Here is a 19,552-nt window from a genome sequence, read left to right as displayed (position 1 = left end):
AAAGCTAACTAGACTTCATTACTTCTAACAGGCCTTAGAGACAACGAGGTTCCATAAAACACTAGGAGAATTAGTGAGCCAGTCTTTACAAGGGTAGTTGCGTTTATGGCTCTGGACAACCAGTCCGGGACTTTATTTAGCTGTCTCGCGCAATGGACCAGCGTCATCTTTTCGAAATGGGCTATCTCTAACTTGCAGGCCTTGATAAGACCCTCGTCTTCCCACGAAGCTTGTTCTTGATCTGTAACGGCCCTTATCAGGTTCAAGTTGCCAGGCTCCACCACAAAGTGCAAAGAAGAAGTCTACCTTAGATGCTTGCACACCTCGAGGGGAGCTAGGGTTTCAACTTGCCCAACTGTGGAAGCACAAACTCTCTTTCACAAACCCATCCACCAGTTTGCCGGTATAATCTCTGCAAACACACGCTATACTCCCTTCCGATCTAATTTCGTCTAAGGAGCCATCCACGTTCACCTTCAACTCACTGCTATTCGGTGGCTTCCATTGCTCAGGTGAGAACCCTTCTTCCCTTCTCAATTTCTTGTTTGCCGTTTTGCATCTCTCAAAACTTTTGCAAATCGCAAACGCAGAGTCTACCTTCGATGGCTCAGGAGTTCGTTTTTTAAAAACAAAATCTTTTGTTGCTTCCCCATCTCCCGAAGCACAGAAGCCAGCCGCTCTGGTGAAGGTGAGTTTCCCGTCCTTGTAACTTGATTAAGCGGCTAAATTTCAAACCGTCCATTTGTCCAGCAGAAAGATATGTTCAATAGTTTCCGGGCTTTGCCAACAGAGAGGACACCGGTTCAGTCAAAATTTTCCTTTTCCACAACTTCTCAGTAGTCGGGATCGCGTTATGGCATAGAGTCCATATGAAAGTTTTAATTTTATGGCGTGTTTGCATTTTCCAAATCATGCCCCATAATTCTTTTGGGTGCTGGTAAGAAGATGATGGCTGGGTTGTGTTCTGCTTGTTCTCTGATTCCCAAATTTGATTGTACGCACTCTTGACCGTGAAAGTGCTGGCTTTTGTTCGAGTCCGCATAACTTTGTCTTTCTTCTTGGTGGCCTCTATTGGGATAGTTAAAATTTTCCTCGGCGATATGTTTATCAAACATTTGAAACAATTTTTGCTCATCCCATTTCGCTTGCTCTGTGTTGATCAGCTCATTGACCATCTGCGGCTCCCCACTTAGTTCCTCTCCTCCAGTTATGCCTGATTTCAGCCATCTATCTTCCCTAATTTTGATATCCTGCCACTCCCCACTCTCCATCTCACCTTCTTAGCAAGTGCTTCTCTTCCCCACAATATGCTCTGCCATCCCACGAAGCACAACTGCCCTTTCGAGCTTGCCGTATTGGGAATAATTAAAGTAATCTATCTTGGTTATCTGCTTTTGCATAGGTCTAACTATTCCCAATACGACTTTTTTTAAGCCCGCGAGGGATGATTTATAGGCAGCATAAAATTTATATCCATCTTTTATGCCTTAGATTTAGGGGAGTGCTCCCTTAAGAGTATGTCTTTAAATTGTGTTTTCAAAATATCTTGAATGTGACAGGTTGATTTAGAAGAAATACGCCTTTAAAATTATTCATTGAGGTGGACTAAAAACTGATCTGGACACTACTTAGCTACTAAAAAAAAAAAAAATTCAATGTCTTTGGATGGCACATTAAAATAATCTTTGGGAAGGGGGTGTCTCCCTCCACTAGCCCCCCTCCCTCAATTGTCTCAGAATTAGATCTTTGTTCTTTGTTCACCAAAAAAGAAAAGTCATTACGCATTTGCGTACTGGAGAGATGGGCAACCAGTTATCTAATGAGAATTTATCAACAAAATCAAATCGTGAACAGACCACCTCAAACATAGTCAAGAATTGCTCATTCTTGACCTCCTGTCTTTGGTGCTTCCAATGGCCTCTCCTTCACAATCCAAGGGGCCTTATGACGTCTTCTTGAGTTTTAGAGGCCCGGACACCCGCCTTGGAATTGTCAGTCATCTCTACAAGGATCTAGACCAGAGAGGAATATACACATTTAAAGATGACGAGAAAATCAAGAAAGGAGAGCGGATATCGGATGTGATTATCAAGGCAATCGAGGAATCACGCATCGCAGTCATCATTTTCTCCCAGAGATTCGCCTCTTCATCATGGTGTCTGGATGAGGTAGCCACAATAATGGACCGCAAGGCAGCAAAAAAAATCATTGTTCTGCCAGTGTTTCACAATGTGGATCCGAGAACAGTAAGAAAAGGAAGAAATGAAAACGAAGATCTTTTTAATGAGCATGAAAAGAAATACGGAAGTGGTTCGGAGATAGTGAAGAAATGGAAGGAAAACCTTGAAGCCGCTGGATGTTTATGTGGTTGGGAATTCAATAATTGGTAAGCAGACTGCTAGTCCGCTTAAATTCGCTTTGTGTTTCCATTAAAGATCATTTCCATTCTTTTTGCTTCTTGGGAAAAAGTATTATGCTGCTTCAATCTTTTGAAGCTAAAAGGATGAAACATAGAGAATGTCTGGGGTTGTCTTACTCCATCTGCAAAAGAGTATTTTGAGTTGAGAGCATAACATGTGATGCACCAGGGAGGGCTCATAACACACTCACAGTGGTGATTAATTGGCTACACCAAGTCACTATAGTCAAATGGCGCTTCCTTCACATAAAATATTTTCTCATGTGATGGAAAAAAAAAAAAAAAAAAAAAACAGATGAATGCCATGGGAGTCTAAGGGCACGTTTAATAATGATTATGTTCCCAATAACAACTTTTGATCATAAATGATTCTTTTTATTCTATTCAGGAATAATTTCTAAGCATTTTAAGTCATTTGATAACTATCCAAAATTTCGATTCTCGAAATAGAATTGCGTTTTTGGTACCGTGCTCAAAATTTCTACTCTAAATTATTTTCTTTTAATTTTTAAATAATTATTTGTACTTTTTTTCCTTTTTTATTTTCTTTTTTTCCTCTCTCCTATTCTTCTTCTTCAAGTGGCGATCGCCGCGGACCTTACGAGGCTAGCGACTAGGCGAGCCACCGCCGGTGGGCTTGGCTTGCCGGCGAGCTCGCACGACCGGTTCTGGCGATCGGCGGCGGATGGCGACGAAAAGCAACCATGGCGATGGCGGTAGATGAAGAAGAAGAAAATGGCTCAATTCTTAGATTTTTCCCAGAACAAGAATCAATTTTTTTTTTTTATTCTTGATTCTTTCCAAATTTACTTTCGGGAATAAAAATTAGAAATTTGTTCTTGGGAACAAAATTTTACTGCAGACACGATTCTATCCCAAATTTACTTTCGGAAATACAAAATTAGAAATTTGTTTTCTAAACAAAAATTTTACTAAACACGATTCTGTTCCAAAACTACTTTCATGAATAAAAAATCAGAATCTAGTACTATTGAGATGGTTACCAAACAAATCCTAAATATCATCTTTTTTGGCCTAGAGTCTTTGAAACAAGATTAAATGGTATAATTGGGTGGCAAGTGGCTAGGGCTTCCGAACGTTATCCAAGTATAGTACCGATGCCATGCCACTAGCGGGTACTTCATGGGCTACACATTATTGGTGCCGATTACACATGTACCAACAATTAAGCCATGGGCCCATAGCCCACCTCACCGTGGGATGCACAATGTCATGCCAAGCCATGCACTCACTAACACTTGGCCGCTGGCATAAAGGCCTAGGTCCAGCCAGTGCGTGCCAGTCTACACAATGCAACCTACATGTGGCCCAGCGTGCACCCTAGTTGGATAGTGATGGGCCAGCATTGTGCAACCCAATTTCAATCCTTCCCAACTAGGGGTGAGCATCGATCTAGGGTCAAACCTAGATCGGCCCAACTTTCCTGGTCTTGGTCCAATTCTCAAGGAGACTGGGTTTATCCTTGGTCCTAGGATTCCTGGACCAACATTGTGCAAATTGGTCCTTAGTCCTTGGAATTCAGGGTCATTCTAATTCAGACCAATCCTGATTCTATATATATTATATATGTAATATATTAATTATAATTTTTTTATATAGAGATAACTTTAAAATAAACGATGTTAACAATATTAAACAGCTCATTAATGAAGAGTTTAAGTAATTTTATATTGTTCTTTAATAACTTAGATTTTTAATGTTTTCTCCTATTGCGTTAATAGTTATAATTTACAAAGGAAGAAAATATTTTTATGATGAGTCCTCACGATATCCAAAATGGCATAAATGACTTCTTATGGCATCCTCCTCTAATACTCGTTCTCTTCGTTTTTATATATCCTCTAAGTCTTCAATTTGCCAAAATCGAAATAAATAACTTTTCCGCTCATCATTCAACACTCATCTCGCTCGCTTTGGGTCACTTGTACCGCTCATCACTCAATACTCGCCCGGCTCGACGCTCACCTCGCTCAATGCTCGACGCTCACCCCATTCAATACTCGTCACTCATCTCTATTAGCCGATCTCGCTCGTAATTAAATCCATTGAGTCGATCCGGTCTTTGATCATTTTTTTAGGGAGTACAAAAAATAACATAAAAAATTATCGATTAGTCACGATTTGACCCTGGAACCGAACCGAACTGAACCCATTAGGTGGGTTCAGTCCTTGATCACTTTTTTTAAGAAGTATAAAAATGAAAAAAATATATATATATCGGTTGGTGCCGAGTTAACCCTGAAATTGAACTGACTTATTGGGTTGGTCCATCCCTCGCTCCCAAGCTCAATAAGGCTGGTTCTTGGTCCTAAAAATTGAGGACCAACATTGTGCGAGTTGGTCCTAGGGTTAGGAGGTGGATCGGTGCAACCCAGACCATGCTCACCCCTATTCCCAATCCCTGTTCTCCACTCTACAGCATTTTTTATGATCCTGTTGCATAATTTTCCAAAACCTTGCATCATGACAGGCATACTTCCGATCATTCTCCTTGATGCGTATGTTTGTTTGTAAATTGACCTGTCTCTTCACTTAATTTTAAAACAGTACGTAGATTTCTTGCTATTTCATTTAGAATTTCTCTTTAATATGAATCGATACTAACTCTTGATATTATTTTTCAGGAACGTCGCAGAGCCCCAAAAAGAGTCCATCATGGGGTCCCCCAAGGATTCGACTCGCATCCAATTAGAAAGCGAGGAGTCGAAGTAGGTCTTTGAAAGTTATCGTTAGACAAATTAGCGTCATTATGCTGTTTAAGTAATAAGAGGACATTTTATGCATAGTCGTAATATTCCTTGGACAAAACTAGGGATTCAATAAATATAGCCGTTACTTTGTTGTTTCAACAAAGATAATAGGTTGTCATTCTACTTATATATTTTCAAAAGTACAAAAAAGATCATTATTCTACTCAATTAGAATCTAGGAAAATACTAACTACTGGCATTATTTTTCAGGGTCACGGTGGAGTTGAGGGAGGGGACCCCAATCCAATTAGGAAACAGGAAGATCAAGTAGGTTTTCTAAAAGTTATCTTTTGGATAAATTATGGTCATTATGCTGTTTAAGTGAGAATAGGATCTTTTTATGCAGTCTTAATACTCCTCAAATAAAATAAGGGATTTCAGTAGATATAGCAATTACTCTGTTGGTTCAAAAAAATATAATAGGTTGTCATTCTACTAACATGTGAACAACACGAAAGGTCATTATTCTACTGAATTAAAATCTAAGAAATATCATGTTGTCTCGATACTGTTATTTTGCTCCGTTCAGAAATACCCCTGCAAATATAAGCCAATCCCTAATCGTAATATAGAGGGAATCAACGTAGGCGAACCAGTGTTGAAGACCCGATGGCTGCTGGATCATGAACTAAAACCCATGCATATCATGTGAAGTTTCAGGATGAAGTTCCAGAATGAGAACTGAAAAGTTGTGAAAATCAAATAGGTTGTGAATTTAAAAATAATAATAATAATAATAATAATACTTCATTTGCTAGGATTGCTAAAAAGAAGCTTTTCAACTTCTTTTCCCTTTTCTGTTAGACATGAAGCACAGCTCGTGGAAAGCATTGTGAGGGAGATCTGGATGCAGCTAAAACCAACACACTTGGATGATGCTGTGTTTCCAGTTGGCATAGATTCCCGAGTGGAGAAGCTGATATCAAAATTGAATATGAAGTCTCAGAAAGAAATTTTCATAATTGGTTTATGGTCAATGGGAGGTATGGGCAAAACAACTTTAGCTAGAGCCCTTTATAACTCTATTTTTAAGGATTTCGAAGGCTCTGCTTATATCGATGACATCAGAGAAACTTCCCAAGGATCAGAAAAAATGGTTCCTTTGCAACAAAATTTACTATACCAGATGTTGATGATAAAAGAAACATCATTGAACAGTGATGCCGAAGGATGTAGATTCATAAAGGATAGACTGTTTCGCAAAAGAGTTCTTCTTATTCTTGACGGTGTGGATGACATATGCCAAGTAGATAGTTTAGCTAAAGAGCATAGTTGGTTTGGTGAGGGAAGTAGGATCATCATTACAACGACAGATAAGAGTCTGCTCAGCGTGATTGGAGCTTGTATCCATGAAGTTCAGTGTCTCAATGATGATGAGGCTCGTGAACTCTTTGAGAAGCACGCTTACAGAAGCAAGGAAAAAAATATAACGAGAGATCTTGTAAATAGCCTGACCAAAGAAAAAAGAGAAAATCTTGTAAACAGAGCTCTGCAATATGCTCAAGGCCTTCCTTTAGCTCTGGTGGTGTTGGGTGGTTCCTTTGCTGCTAGCGGAGAAGAAGATTGGGAAGGTAAACTGGATAATTTCACCAAAAGGTCTGACCAAGCCATCGATAAAAAGCTTAGAATAAGCTATGATAAATTGAATGAAGATAACAAGGATATTTTTCTCCACATTGCTTGCTTCTTCAACGGGTGGAAGAGAACATACGTTGAAGGTGTTCTTAAGAATTGTGGTCTTCCAGTATCAGGGGTAAAAGATCTCATCCAGAGATCATTGATAATGGAAGAGAATGGGACCCTAAAAGTGCATGACTTGATTGAGTTGATGGGTAAAAACATTGTTGACAGAGAATGTCGTCATGATGCTGCCAAACGTAGCAGATTGTGGCGCCGGGAAGATGTCATCGACGTACTATCAAGAAATGAGGTAAGAGTATATGATATGAACATACCAGATTGTTGTTCCTCCTTGCCCAATCCAAAAGTTGAGGTTGGATTCGAGTAGGACTCGTTTACTAGATATGATAGAACCATTGGTTTTTTGTTATGTGTGCAGGGGACAGATGCAGTAAATGCCATAGTATTGGCACTACCAAATCCGGAAACCATAGATATTCGTTCTGAAGCTTTTGCAAAGTTGAAAAATTTGAGATTCCTCATTATAATTAATGTCAAGACTAATTTTCGGGATCCTATCTGTCTCCCTAGAAAGCTAGGATGGTTTGAATGGCCAGAGTGTTCTGCCTCCAGTCTGAAACTTACGTCTCCAGACAACCTGTCAATACTTGCTGTGCGCAAAGGCCTTTTTACATAACCGGGGGAACCATGATTTGAGGTCCGCATGGTTTTGTGGCATTCCGAGGAACTTGGATTAGAAAAGAAAACCCAATTCCTAAGGCCACGTGATAGAGATATATTTAAGAAATCCTTTATATCTCATTTGATTCCGTTTATCTCCTGAGGGTGTGCCATGTTCCATTGATTTTGCATATCATTGATCATCATTCTGTAAAGTTTATGAATAGGCTTAGATAATATTCATAATTGAATAAACAAGACATTATTCAATTTCAGTTTTCGCTTTATATTTGTCTCTACGAAGACAAAGCTCGTTCAATGGACTTCCTGTGTGCCATGATTTTGTCTAGGAGAAGAGAAGGCAATTTGAAATTTGTTGCATCTTCATGGAGCCAAATTGGATCGATGCTTGCCCTTTTAGAGCAGTAATTTTTACAGGTATGAGGAGCATTTCAAGTGAGCCTGAGAGATTCTCTTAAGAAAAGACAACAGGCTTCCGTACATGAAACAAAGGAAGAGAAAATTAAAGAGCTTGAAGAATTAGGTCAAGTGCAATAAAAGTTCTAAAACCTTTTAAGAAAGTGCAATTGCATCTTAAACTTTCAAAAAGCATATCTAAAACTTGGGCAAAAGATCGCTTTAAGTGTCAAAAGTTAGCATAAAGGGACACTTAAGTGTTGCCAAAATCGAAGAGAAATTAATTACTACCAAAATCTGACCAAAACATTGACATGTCAATTTTCCGACGAAACGAATGTAAAACGGTGTCGTTTGGTGCTAATGTGATAAAAATTTAATATAAAAATTAATTAAATTAAATTTAAAACTAAATTTATTTAAAACGTCTAAAAATACAAATACAAATATTTAAAAAATTAAAAATTAAAAATTAAAAAAAAGGGGGAGGCAATTGAGGGCCGACGCCGCCGTCAAGAAGGGCAGCGACGGAGAGGGGAGGGTCGGGCTGGGTCGCCGAGCCCCGGCCAGGGTCAAGCGACCCCACTCGACCTAAGCAGAAGGGCTCGCCCGGCTAGAGCCCGGCGACCGGCCAACCTTCCCCCTTCCGTCGCCGGCCCTTGCCGGCGGTGGCGGGAGGCGGTGGCAGCCTAAGGGCTTAAACCTCGGCCCGCCTCCCCCTTTTATTATTATTTTTTATTTTTTAAATATTTTTACTTTTATTTTTAAATGTTTTAAATAAATTTAGTTTTAAATTAAATTTAATTAATTTGTTATCATGTTAGCACCAAAACGACATTGTTTTGCATTCACTTCACCGAAAAAATTGACACGTTAGATTTTGGCCAAAGTGACACTTAAGTGATCAATTTCTTTGGCACTTAAGGGTCTGCATGACAACTTTATGTTTCTCTCAATTTCTGTTCTTTTGTTCCCCGAAACAAAAAAAGAATAGAAATTGTTTTAACAAAACATCTGAAACAATTTCTCTATTTTTTTTCCCGAGAACAGTTTTGGAATAGAAACGAGAAACAAAAAAAAAAGTAGCTTCGTGTTCCGGAAACAATTTATAGAAATAAGCCAATTTTCTTTTTTTCTTTTTCTTTTGTTTCTCTCTTGCCGCAGCCACCTCCAACTGCCTGGAGCCATCGCTGACTGCCGCCGTCTAACGCCCGCCATCCACCACCGCCTGCCGCCGACCGTCACCGCTGCCATCCATCGCCGGCCACTGTCCATTGCCGCCAAGTGACGATCGGCAACGCAGATTCGTGTAGCAGGCGGGATGGGCGGCAACGACCGACGATCCATGAGCAAAAATAAAAAACAAATAAATACAAAAAAGAAACTTTTTCGTACCAAATGCATTTCTATTCTTTTTCTAATTTATAAAGTACAAATTTTGTTTAGTTACCAAATACCTTATTTTATTCAAAAATTGTTCTCCGGAATAGAAATAGAAAAGAACTATTTCTGGAAAAAAAAAAAAAAAAAAAAAACTCTTCCCCAACTAAGAAGCGTTGTCATGCGCAGCCTAAATGTCACTTTCGTAAGTTTCATCCTAAATGTCAATTTCGTAAGTTTTAGCACTTAAGTGTCCCTTTATACTAACTTATGGCACTCTAGGAATCCGTGCATCGTAAAACTTGTCACGAAAGACAATCAAATTTTAATTTTTTAAAAAAGTGCAATTAAGTCCTAAAATTCGTTACGAAAATGCAATGAAATCTTAAAATTTTCAAAAAGTACATCTAAAACTTGTTACGAAAGTATAATTGAATCTTAAAACTTTCAAAAGTTCAATTAAGTCTTAAAACTCTTCACGAAAGTGCAATGGAATCTTACAACTTTCAAATAGTTCAATCAATGGAAGAACTTAATTGGATTAATTTAATGAGTTTTAGAACTTGATTATATTTTTTTGTTCAAAATTCTAGGACTTGATTATACTTTTGTAACGAGTTTTAAGATTTAATTGAATTTTTAAAAATTTTAGAAGTCGATTATACTTTCATGAAAAGTTTTATGATCCAGTTATACTTTCGTAAAAAGTTTTAGGACTTATAATACACTTATTCTTTATGTATTTCATATGTGTTGAGTGCTAAAGGTGTGTATAAGATCTGTGGGAGACACTATTTTGCTTGAGTGTTATATTATATTGTGACGCTCAAACTTAACTCATTTGAGATATAATTTGGTTTTTACCTAGCTCATGTTAAATCTTATAGTTTTGTCTTTTGGTTTATTTATAAGCACTTTTCTAAGAGGTTAGTCATCTCAACATTACTTTTACTTTAGTAAGCTTAACATTGGAGTTCCAATGCTAAAATATATCATGACATCAAAAGACATCTCTTGCAAATTAATTCTAATTATACTTTTATCTCAGTACAAGTATGTCTAAAATTGTCTAGTACAACTTTATTATACAATTATCATAACGCCGAACAAGTAACATTGGAGCTAAACAAGAAATTAGTGGCAAAGATCATCATGGCAGTATTAGCATAAGTGAGCTAAATTCCAACAAGTGGTAATAAAATTTTCATTTGAGTGTTCTATTTATGCCGCATCTTGGTATGAGCGAATCGTGAGTCGTCTATTATGATTTTCTTGTATTATCCACTACTTTTGTTTCAATTTGAATTTCCCTTCATGTTTTCTGCTACAAACGCTAAGTACGTATTTCTACGTTGGCAGTTTCATAAGTACGTTTCAATGATATTATTACGATTGTATAAACATCACGACACAACTAATGCAATAATAAAAGATGAGTAGAGACTACAATTTGGTTTCATTTGGTCTCGAACTCGAACCAAACAAACTAAACTTATTTGGTTTTCATCAAATTTTGAAACCTTTTCTCCAAAATCGACAAACATAATGTCAGGTTGATATACGAGTCGTATAAAACCATTCCAATGTAATAACCTTAAAATTAAGTACTTAGCTTCAATTACAATTTTCTTTTCCAGAAATTAACTTTTTTCTTTTCATCATCATTGCGGGCTATTGTGAATGTTTATGCCCTTCACCTCAATAGTGCAAGACACGTTCGTCATGGATTTTAAATTACTAACTCGTGAAAGCTACTTTATATTGTATTTTCGGACCCTTTTTTTTTTTTTTTCAGGAGTTACAAAAAATTAAAAGGAGTTACAATTTCTCACGTTCTGAAAGTTCGTTTCTCGAGAGATCATAGAGCGTTGAGATCCATGTTTCTCTAAACGCAAGATTCACTTGTATAGCTCACCATCCTCAGGTCCAGCGGAATTCTTATTTATAAAATTGGGATATGTGCAACACAAGTCCTAAAACTTACAAGGAAAGTGCAATTCAGTCCTAAAACTTACAAAAATGTGCAATTTAGTCCTAAAACTTGTTAAATTGGTTCAATTGAGTCCTAAAATTAACACCGTCAGATTTATTAACGGAAAATGCTGACGTGGCGCTGGCGTCATATTTTAAATAAATTTATATTTTCCACGTGGCTTTTTAAAATTCTTTTTTATTCAAAATTTAAAAAAATTAGATTTAAAACTAAAAATGAAAAACTAAAATTTATTTAAAAACAAAACTGTTAAAAAATAAAGAAAATGGCACCGCGGGCATTTCCACCGCAGCCGCCGCCCATCGCCGGAGGGGCCGGCGACGGTCACCGACCCTAGGCGAGGCCGGGCGAGGCCTTGCCGGCCCCAGGTGAGGCCCGACCGCCCCCACCAGGTCGAGCGAGGAAGCCCAGATCTGGGCACGCTGGCCCTCGCGAGGGGCCGGTGACCCTCGCCCTCCCGCAGAGGCCTCGCCGGCCCTCACTGGGTCGCCATGCTCGCCCAAATCCGGGGCACGCCGATTCAGCTCCGTCGCACTCTCGACGTCGTGCCCGATGCTGCCCGATCCGAGTGAGTGGGTTCCGGGGGCGGGGTTCTGTCGCCGCCGCCGCACCGGCTGTTGCCAAGCCGTGCCGCCGTAGCCCCGACGCCGTCCCAAGAAACAGCCGTGACCCTTTGCGGTGCCGGGCTGCTACCGTTCCCGACATCCTACCGCCGACCCCCGACGCCATCGCGCACCGGACTACCGTCATCACCCAGCCCGCCACCGACGACTCCACCCGATCCAAGTGTCGGGGATGCCTAGATCCTGGGCAAGCATCGCCGACCCTAGATCCGGGGCGTCCTCGCCCGACTTGGCGAGGTGGCCGGCCCGCCCGGGGCCGGCAAGGCCTCGCTCGAGCGAGGGCAGCCACCTCGCCGGGGCCGGCGACCGTCACTAGCCACTCCGGCGATGGGCGGCGGCGGGCACCACCGGTGCCGTTTTATTTTTTTGCACGCTTTTGTTTTTTTAAATAAATTTATCTTTTTCTTTTCTGTTTTTAAATCTAATTTAAACAAGAATAAAAATAATGTTAAAAGCCACATGTATAATAAAAAATTATTTAAAATGCCACGTCAGCACCACATCAGCATTTTCCGTTACTCAGTTTGACGGTGTTAACTTTAGGACTCAATTGAACCAATTTGACAAATTTTAGGACTCGATTGCACTTTTTGTAAGTTTTATGACTGAATTGCACTTTCCTTATAAGTTTTAGGACTTGTGTTGCACATATCCCTATAAAATTTTATTAAAGGATGCACCAGGAGCATTAATTTATTTAATTATTTTATTTTATAGAGCATCAACTGGGAGTATTTGTTAAACAACCCAATATGCTTGCAAAACTCGGTTATGTTCAATTAATACCTTAGTACTTAAATAATATAATATAAAGACACTTGCTGACACTATCTTCTTTATAAACTCTAAATTTATTAATTAGCATCTTAAGAGGACCTGTTAAGAAATTACTTATGAAAATTTGATAATTTTTAATACACCGGCTAATTTCATACTATGTAATCGATACTTTGGGATTGATCAATTCTCAATAAATATGTAGCTCATAAAAAAAACATTTCTCTCCGTTTACCTATTTTTAGTTTTAGATGAAAAATCAAGTTATAAATCTAGCATTGACTTGTGGATAATTCCTCCGGTTGAGAACATTAACATATCCGTGTCAGTTTCTACCCAAATTCGCTATTATATTAACAAACCGGAATATGGTACATCTTCTTCAAAGCTCTCGTCAATGTTGAGCTACCGTTCTTCAAGGCTCTCGCCAATGGTATGAGTGCACTTAATAGTAAAGATTTATACCAAAGGTGGGCAAAACAATTCAATAGTTGGTATCAAAGCCAACTGACCAAGGACCCTTTTATTTGAGCTACCGGGTCAAGGATCGTCCTATGAGAACCAAGTCAACTTAGGTCAACATAAGAGGAGTCCACCAATGCAAAGTTCAAGTTTGTGAAATTGGTCGGTCATCGACTGTGGCACATCGCCAAAATTTGCTAGAATCACACATAACACTATGAACTGCGGCAGTTCACCTGGGACGGTCGCCATTTATCCTTTTTTTTTAATAAATAAATGTCAATTGGTTTTTTCTTATAATCTTTTGTGTCAGCTCTCAATTAAACTCTGCATTAACTGGTTTGAGAACAATTACTTGATATTTACTTGCAACATTAACTTATTCCTTAACTGTATCATAATTTTTTTATTAATTTTGTTTTAAAGTTTGTTGACACCTAAATTTCCTTGACAGTCAAAATATTTTTATAAAAGTAGAAAATTCGAGATCGAAATTTTTGTTGGCAACAAGCCTAGTTTCTTGACTAAAATTAGTTACGCGTCCTTAGTTTCTCAATTGTATATAGATGTCAATTTAGCATAGGTGTATAGAATTATGTCTTTAGATTTCAAATTTACCTAAAATTGGCTGAAGATTGACTTTTGGTCAAACCGAAGAAATTGACCTTTGACCAGAAAAAAAAAAATTATAATTTCAGTAGTTTCTAATCTTATTTTAGACATTTAATTTAGAGACAGTGAAATTTAATGACCTCGAATTTGATTTAGGAAATTTCAATCTAAGGGAGCTAGTTAAATCATTAGAGCATGATATTTGACATCGGATTGGAATTATTTAATTTCACGCCTCTCGAGATAGCGCCTCTGACCCGGCCACACGAAACCCTAAATGAAGAAACCCTTACCTTTTTGGCCTCATATTCTCGGCTGATGGACCAGGTGGCTGGCGGCGGCCAAGAGGATAAGAGAGAGGACCATCGGGCATTTAAAAAAAAAAAAAAAAGGAGAGGACAATGGGGCATCGGGGTTGATTTCGTTGATGTTGAGCATTTCTTGATGATTGTTTGGGTCAAGATCTGAGTTCGAGTCCTAAAAAAAATTCAATGTTTTCTCTTCACTGTGTGCTTGCCACATGCTCGACGAAATGCTAGAACCAAACTCGTGCGAACTTCTCTCTGCGCTATATGTTCGAACTGACAACCAACTGTTTGATAATATGCCTCTTACCAATCATTTTCTTAGTGCACCGATCCAATTCTGGTTATGTTTCATTATTATTAAAATTGAAACTGAATGTATTTGTTCTGCTTATCTTTCCTTTGTATTGGCATCGCTAGAAACCAGCGGTCCGAGCGCTAATTTCAAAGCCCAGTGGCACCGATTCATTCATTACGTCCATTCATCAGAATGTGTCTGTCTTTGTTCTCTGCGTCGGTGGAGGTTTGATGGATGAATGTGGCGGCTGACGGTGGTCGTCCGGTGATTGAGAGTAATTGACGATAAAGTGTGTATATCTCGGTTTAGGATGAGATGTGTGCTTCGTTGGTTGAGCTTTGATATTCTGAAGTTCATGCGTAAGCGTTGACAGTTTTAAGTAGGAAGACGATGGGAAGAAGACGCCAGGAGCAAGAAAGCGTGATAAGGAATGAATAAAAGGAAATAGTGAAGGAAAATCAGAAAATAGATCATTTTATTTGAAAACGATTTTAATGTGGGCTTAATATGTGTAATGGGCGTGTTCTAGTGCTGCTATGTTTAAATGGGTTTAATATAGTTCGGGCTAATTCTCTTTTCAATAAGGTTTGGCTCGATTTTGTTTGTTGAGACTTGGGCTTATCTCATTTGTTTTAGGATTTTGAGTTTTGACTCAGAAGGGCTTGGGCCGGACGGAATAGGAACGTGGGCCTAGTCTTTAGTTTAGGGCTTTGGGGAAAGCTGCGCTGGGTCAGATTGGGCTCATTGTGTGAGCCCAACCTCGACCGTACGGGTCATTTCGGCCTTCGCCCCGGCCGGGCTTAGGAGTCTGGCCCGAGTCCCTATTTTCGAACTAAAATAATTAAACATTGTTCTAAAATAGAAGATTTAGAAAATTGGGCAGGGAATGCTACTCGTTATTTTATTTTATTTTTTGGCAATTCATATTCAAAATCCTAGTATCTATATGCAAAGCTATAAAGCAAAAGATAGCTTCATTCCAGTGGAAAACACATGCATCGGATTACATTGGGAGAGATGGCAGACATTGACGCAAAGGAAAGATAAAAGTTGGTTTGTGCTTTAGAGATCTCCTTATGTTTAATAAAGTTATGTTGTGAAAACAAGCATAGAGAATCACTCAAGCCCCAAATGCCTATGGAGCAAAGTACTAAAAGGAAATTATTTTATGAACTGTGGTTTCTAGGGAAAATTATTAAAAAAATCCTAAACTTATTATTGCGTCAATTTAGTTCTAAACTCATTTTTTTGGCCAATTAAGCCATAAGCCTTTTACAATTATTCCAAATCACTCCATTTGGCCAAAATTAGTCGGTTGTCCATCGGCAAAAATTGGTCGGCCGGCGTTGACATGGCACCCGACCGGCGCTAGAGACATTTTTTTAATAATATTTTCTTAAAATTTTATTTTATTAATTTTTATCCTTTTTTTTCTCTCTTTTTTTTCCCCGCTCCTCCTCCTTCCTCCACCCTCCTTCTTCCTTTGGCTTCGGCAACCGACCGGGAAGGGAGGGCTGGCCAGTCACCAAATTGATGCAGCCAGGCGAGCTCGCCTAGACATCACTAGGCAAGGGTGAACTCGCCTCACCAGTCGACGAGCTCGTGCCCAACGACATGAGAGGGGGAGGACCTTGCTTGTGAACTCGCCAACTAGGGAGGCGAGCTTGCCCAGTCGCCGAGGCCAAAGGAAGAAGGAGGGAGGACAAAGGACAAGTAGGAAAAAAAAAAAGATAAAAAAAATTAATAAAATATCTCAAAAATATATATTATGTAAAAAAAAAAAAAAAAAAAAAGTCGTCGGAGATAACCGATTACCATATCAGTGTCAACCGACCAATTTTGGTTAGATGGACTAATCTAGCACAATTATAAAATGTTTAGGACTCAATTGGCCAAAAAAATAAGTTTATAACCGAATTGACATAATTATAAGAGGTTTACGACTTTTTTGATAATTTTCCCGTAGTTTCTAGCAATTTCTCCACCCACTACCTTGACAAGAGATAAGCCGTTTGGACTGCCGACCAATCCGGATGCTATTCAGTAAAAGCGGATACAATCAACTTGGCAAGACTAAAACTAGACGACACGGAGCAAGCCTCACCCTCACACCAAACTCCCAAAACTCTATGTAGTAAAATATGGAAACTGAAAACACTCCCGAAAATCAGCTTAATCATATGGAGTATCTACTAGAACGCACTACCAACTAGAGTGAATTTATTCAAATGGAAGGTAGTACCTAAGCCAATCTGCCCCGTGTCGAAAAGAACCTTGGATGGTGGAACACCTACTCCTCCTTTGTAATTGGACAAAGGAGGTATGATCAAATCCCGAACTCAATATCCGGATTGGGTAACAAAGTCCTCCGGGTGTAATGCCCCTCCCCAAAGCTGGGTTTTTAAGCCCTCCTTCTCTTTGGGACGTTTTGGGTTCGATGCGCCTTGCTCTTGTAATTGGGCCCCGCTTTAATGAAACGAAAGTATCTTTCCAATCAATTAAGAAAAAAAATTAGCATAACAGAAAGTGGGAAGGTGATTGTTCTCCAGAAGAAGAATTGGATGAATATTCTAAATTCAGCACATGACGAAACTCATTAAGAAGTTTACGTTAGCCAGAGAATGTAACGAGTCTCCCGATGTATCAACTTGGTAAAATATGTCCAGAAGCAGTTCGACATCCGAGTTCGACACGTTGATTTTGGTCAAATCCCTCGACAAGACAGGCCACCAACCTCTTGGATTTAGTCAGATATTTCTACAAGCTGCGTCGGTACTTGCCGATTGTAAGTGTGAATTCTCAGCACGTTACGATGGGTTCATGCAATCAAACGTCTGTATTTGTCGTTAATACCAGAATTCTAGAATCAATTGAACATTGAAAATCTTCTTTTTCTGCATAAATGAAAGAAACACATTAGGTATTGTGTGTGAAAGCAAACCATGTGTCCTGCATCTGCGTTTTTGCGCATGCTGGCCATGATTGAAATCATGTGAGGATGAAGGATCTTACTTAAAGACTAATGACGAGTAACGTACTTAGAAGGCCTTCTGATCTATTTTCATCCCCAAGCAAGATGAGGAAAAAGGTTCTGCTGAAGCATCACATTGACTCCAAAGATCTTCCCCACTATTCCCTGAATTTATATAAGACAGAAAACAACAAGACTGTCAAACAACACATACTAATGAGAAGTAGACAATTATCTTAAAAGAATTGCAAACAGAAAATACAATTGAAAATTGAGGCTTAATTTAACTCATAAAAATGTGAAATTTCTGAAAAATATTTTTTTCAGAAAGTCATTTTTTTAGAAAATGACAATATTTTTCAATGTTTGTTGAAACCTAAAAATGAACTAAAAATAATTTTCGCCATTTGATATTTGATTTGATTTTCTGGAAAAAAAATTACCAATAAAATTCAATTTTATAATTATTTTTATTTGTATTTTCTGTTCTTTTTTTTTGTTTCTTTTTAGTCAGTTGTCAGCCTCAACAATAGCTAGCGACTGACCACAAGTGAATGTGAGCCTCGCATAGGCCGATGAGGCTTGAGTTTGCTAGATTCCTGTGAGGTCAAGCCTCGCCTAATCCAACAAGTTCAAGCTTGCCTAAGGCTTGTGAGCTTGGGCCTCGCCCGAGAAAGAAGCCAAAAAAGGGAAGGAAAGGAAAACAAAAGAAAAGAAAATAGAAAATAGAATTAAAAACTAAAATAATGAAAAACTCAATTTTTAAAAATAAAAATAATAAAAGGAAAAGGTTTTTGATGAAAGAAAATGCTTGGTCTAGAGGTGAAAGAAAGAAAAAGAAAAATGGATTTCCTCTTTTCAGAAAAGGAAATTATTCTCTCCACTTGATGAAAAATATTTACTTAATTAGTTTATTTTGTAAAATAAAAGGAGCCTATCTAACATGTTTTAATAGGAAAAAAACATGGCTTACCTGCTTGACATGCTTTATTAGGAAAATGGGGATCATCTCAACTTCTATTACACGTCTGCCTCTGCATCATTGCATCAAAGGAATCACGATTTCGCTAGTCACCTTCCAGATAATTCTGGCATTGGTTTGGGTAACTTGCACCCAGAAAATCTATTTGTCCAATCAGCAGCTTTTTCTCATCATCTAGCACTTTTTCCACGATCATACCGTACGGATCAAGTTGGACACGATATCCAACGCTTTTGAGGGTCTGAAGGCAACATGAGTCCACTAACTTTTCAAAGATATTCAGCTTTTCCAAAAGCTATGACTTATTGAGACCTTAAATTATGACTGTATATTTTTAATTTTCAGCATTTAATATCTCCGAACACTCTAGATATGAAAGGTCCTGCCTTTTTAAGAAAGTGCGCCCAAAGACGTTCGAGTCTTCCGAGAACGCTAAACCTATGAAGAACCTCCAAATCTGAAAGGCCTAGCATTTCATTGTGGTCAGAAAATATGCCCGTTCGCTAAGGGACGAAAATGGTTTGTCCAACCCTCTGAAACACTGGCCGTGGATAGTCAAGCTTTCCAAGCTATCCAATTTGTCAAGACCTTCAATTTCCTGTATTTTTACGCAATCCAGAGCATATAATACACTAAGAAGATTTAATTGGGAAAGGTCCAGTTTTCCCAAGGACTTGCAGCGAATGATGTCTAACCTTTTCAATGACACTTTGGTATCTTCAACTGCCTCCTGTGGGGTTAAGAACTCCAAAGCTTCACAGCCCGAAATTTCAAGATCCAATGTTGTTGGAGGAAGCTCTGGTATGGATACGAGATACATGCAGTCATGAAGTCGTAGTTGCTTCAGATGGCTCAAGTGAGAAAATGAAGGCAATTTGGCACTCTTACAGGTGACACTGACAACTGTTAAGTTGGAAGGAAGCTCCGGCAGGTTTGGAAGCTTATTGCAACCGCGCAAATCAAGGCTTTGGAGAGAAGTCAGATCACAGATGCTTAGGTCTACCTCAACCAGCTTTCTGCACCATGAAGCATCTAACTCCCGGAGCTTTGTCAACCTTCCAATGGCATTCGGTAGCCTTTCAATGTCAGTATCTCTAATATTCAGAATTCTCAAATTCTGCAAGTTTTTTATGGATTCTGGTAATTCAGTAATATTTGTTTGGGCTAGTACCAGTTCAGCCAATGATTCCAACTTAACAACTGAGTCACGGTTCAGTCTCAATTCTGGACAGCTCTGTAAC

At 38.8% G+C, this 19,552-nt stretch overlaps 1 protein-coding gene and 1 long non-coding RNA gene across 2 annotated transcripts; one reads left to right on the top strand and one right to left on the bottom strand.

The window, feature by feature from the left end:
* Positions 1-236: 236 nt before the first annotated feature.
* On the top strand, positions 237-7,786 carry LOC104414828 (disease resistance protein RUN1). Its single transcript, XM_010026021.3, has 7 exons — positions 237-512; positions 591-688; positions 1,855-2,386; positions 5,065-5,148; positions 5,401-5,457; positions 5,995-7,120; positions 7,250-7,786. The coding sequence occupies exons 3-7, from the start codon at positions 1,914-1,916 to the stop codon at positions 7,505-7,507; spliced, it is 1,998 nt and encodes a 665-aa protein (XP_010024323.1). The 5' UTR covers positions 237-512; positions 591-688; positions 1,855-1,913; the 3' UTR covers positions 7,508-7,786.
* Positions 7,787-17,175: 9,389 nt separating this feature from the next.
* On the bottom strand, positions 17,176-19,542 carry LOC120286644. The gene is made up of 2 exons (XR_005545299.1): positions 18,303-19,542; positions 17,176-17,494 (listed from the first exon to the last, which is right to left on the bottom strand). It is a non-coding gene; the product is annotated as an uncharacterized LOC120286644 (long non-coding RNA).
* Positions 19,543-19,552: the final 10 nt, after the last annotated feature.

This window comes from Eucalyptus grandis, chromosome 8, assembly GCF_016545825.1.
Source record: "Eucalyptus grandis isolate ANBG69807.140 chromosome 8, ASM1654582v1, whole genome shotgun sequence".
Taxonomy (NCBI): Eukaryota; Viridiplantae; Streptophyta; class Magnoliopsida; order Myrtales; family Myrtaceae; genus Eucalyptus; species Eucalyptus grandis.
Note: the sequence above shows the minus strand (reverse complement) of the source record. Positions and strands in the feature narration are given on the sequence as shown.

Excerpts from the sequence above, each read along its gene's own strand:
- LOC104414828 (XM_010026021.3), top strand. The coding sequence starts at position 1,914 with ATGGCCTCTCCTTCACAATCCAAGGGGCCTTATGACGTCTTCTTGAGT. Across the intron at positions 5,149-5,400 it reads TTAGAAAGCGAGGAGTCGAA|GGTCACGGTGGAGTTGAGGG; the intron begins GTAGGTCTTTGA and ends ATTATTTTTCAG. Across the intron at positions 5,458-5,994 it reads TTAGGAAACAGGAAGATCAA|ACATGAAGCACAGCTCGTGG; the intron begins GTAGGTTTTCTA and ends CTTTTCTGTTAG.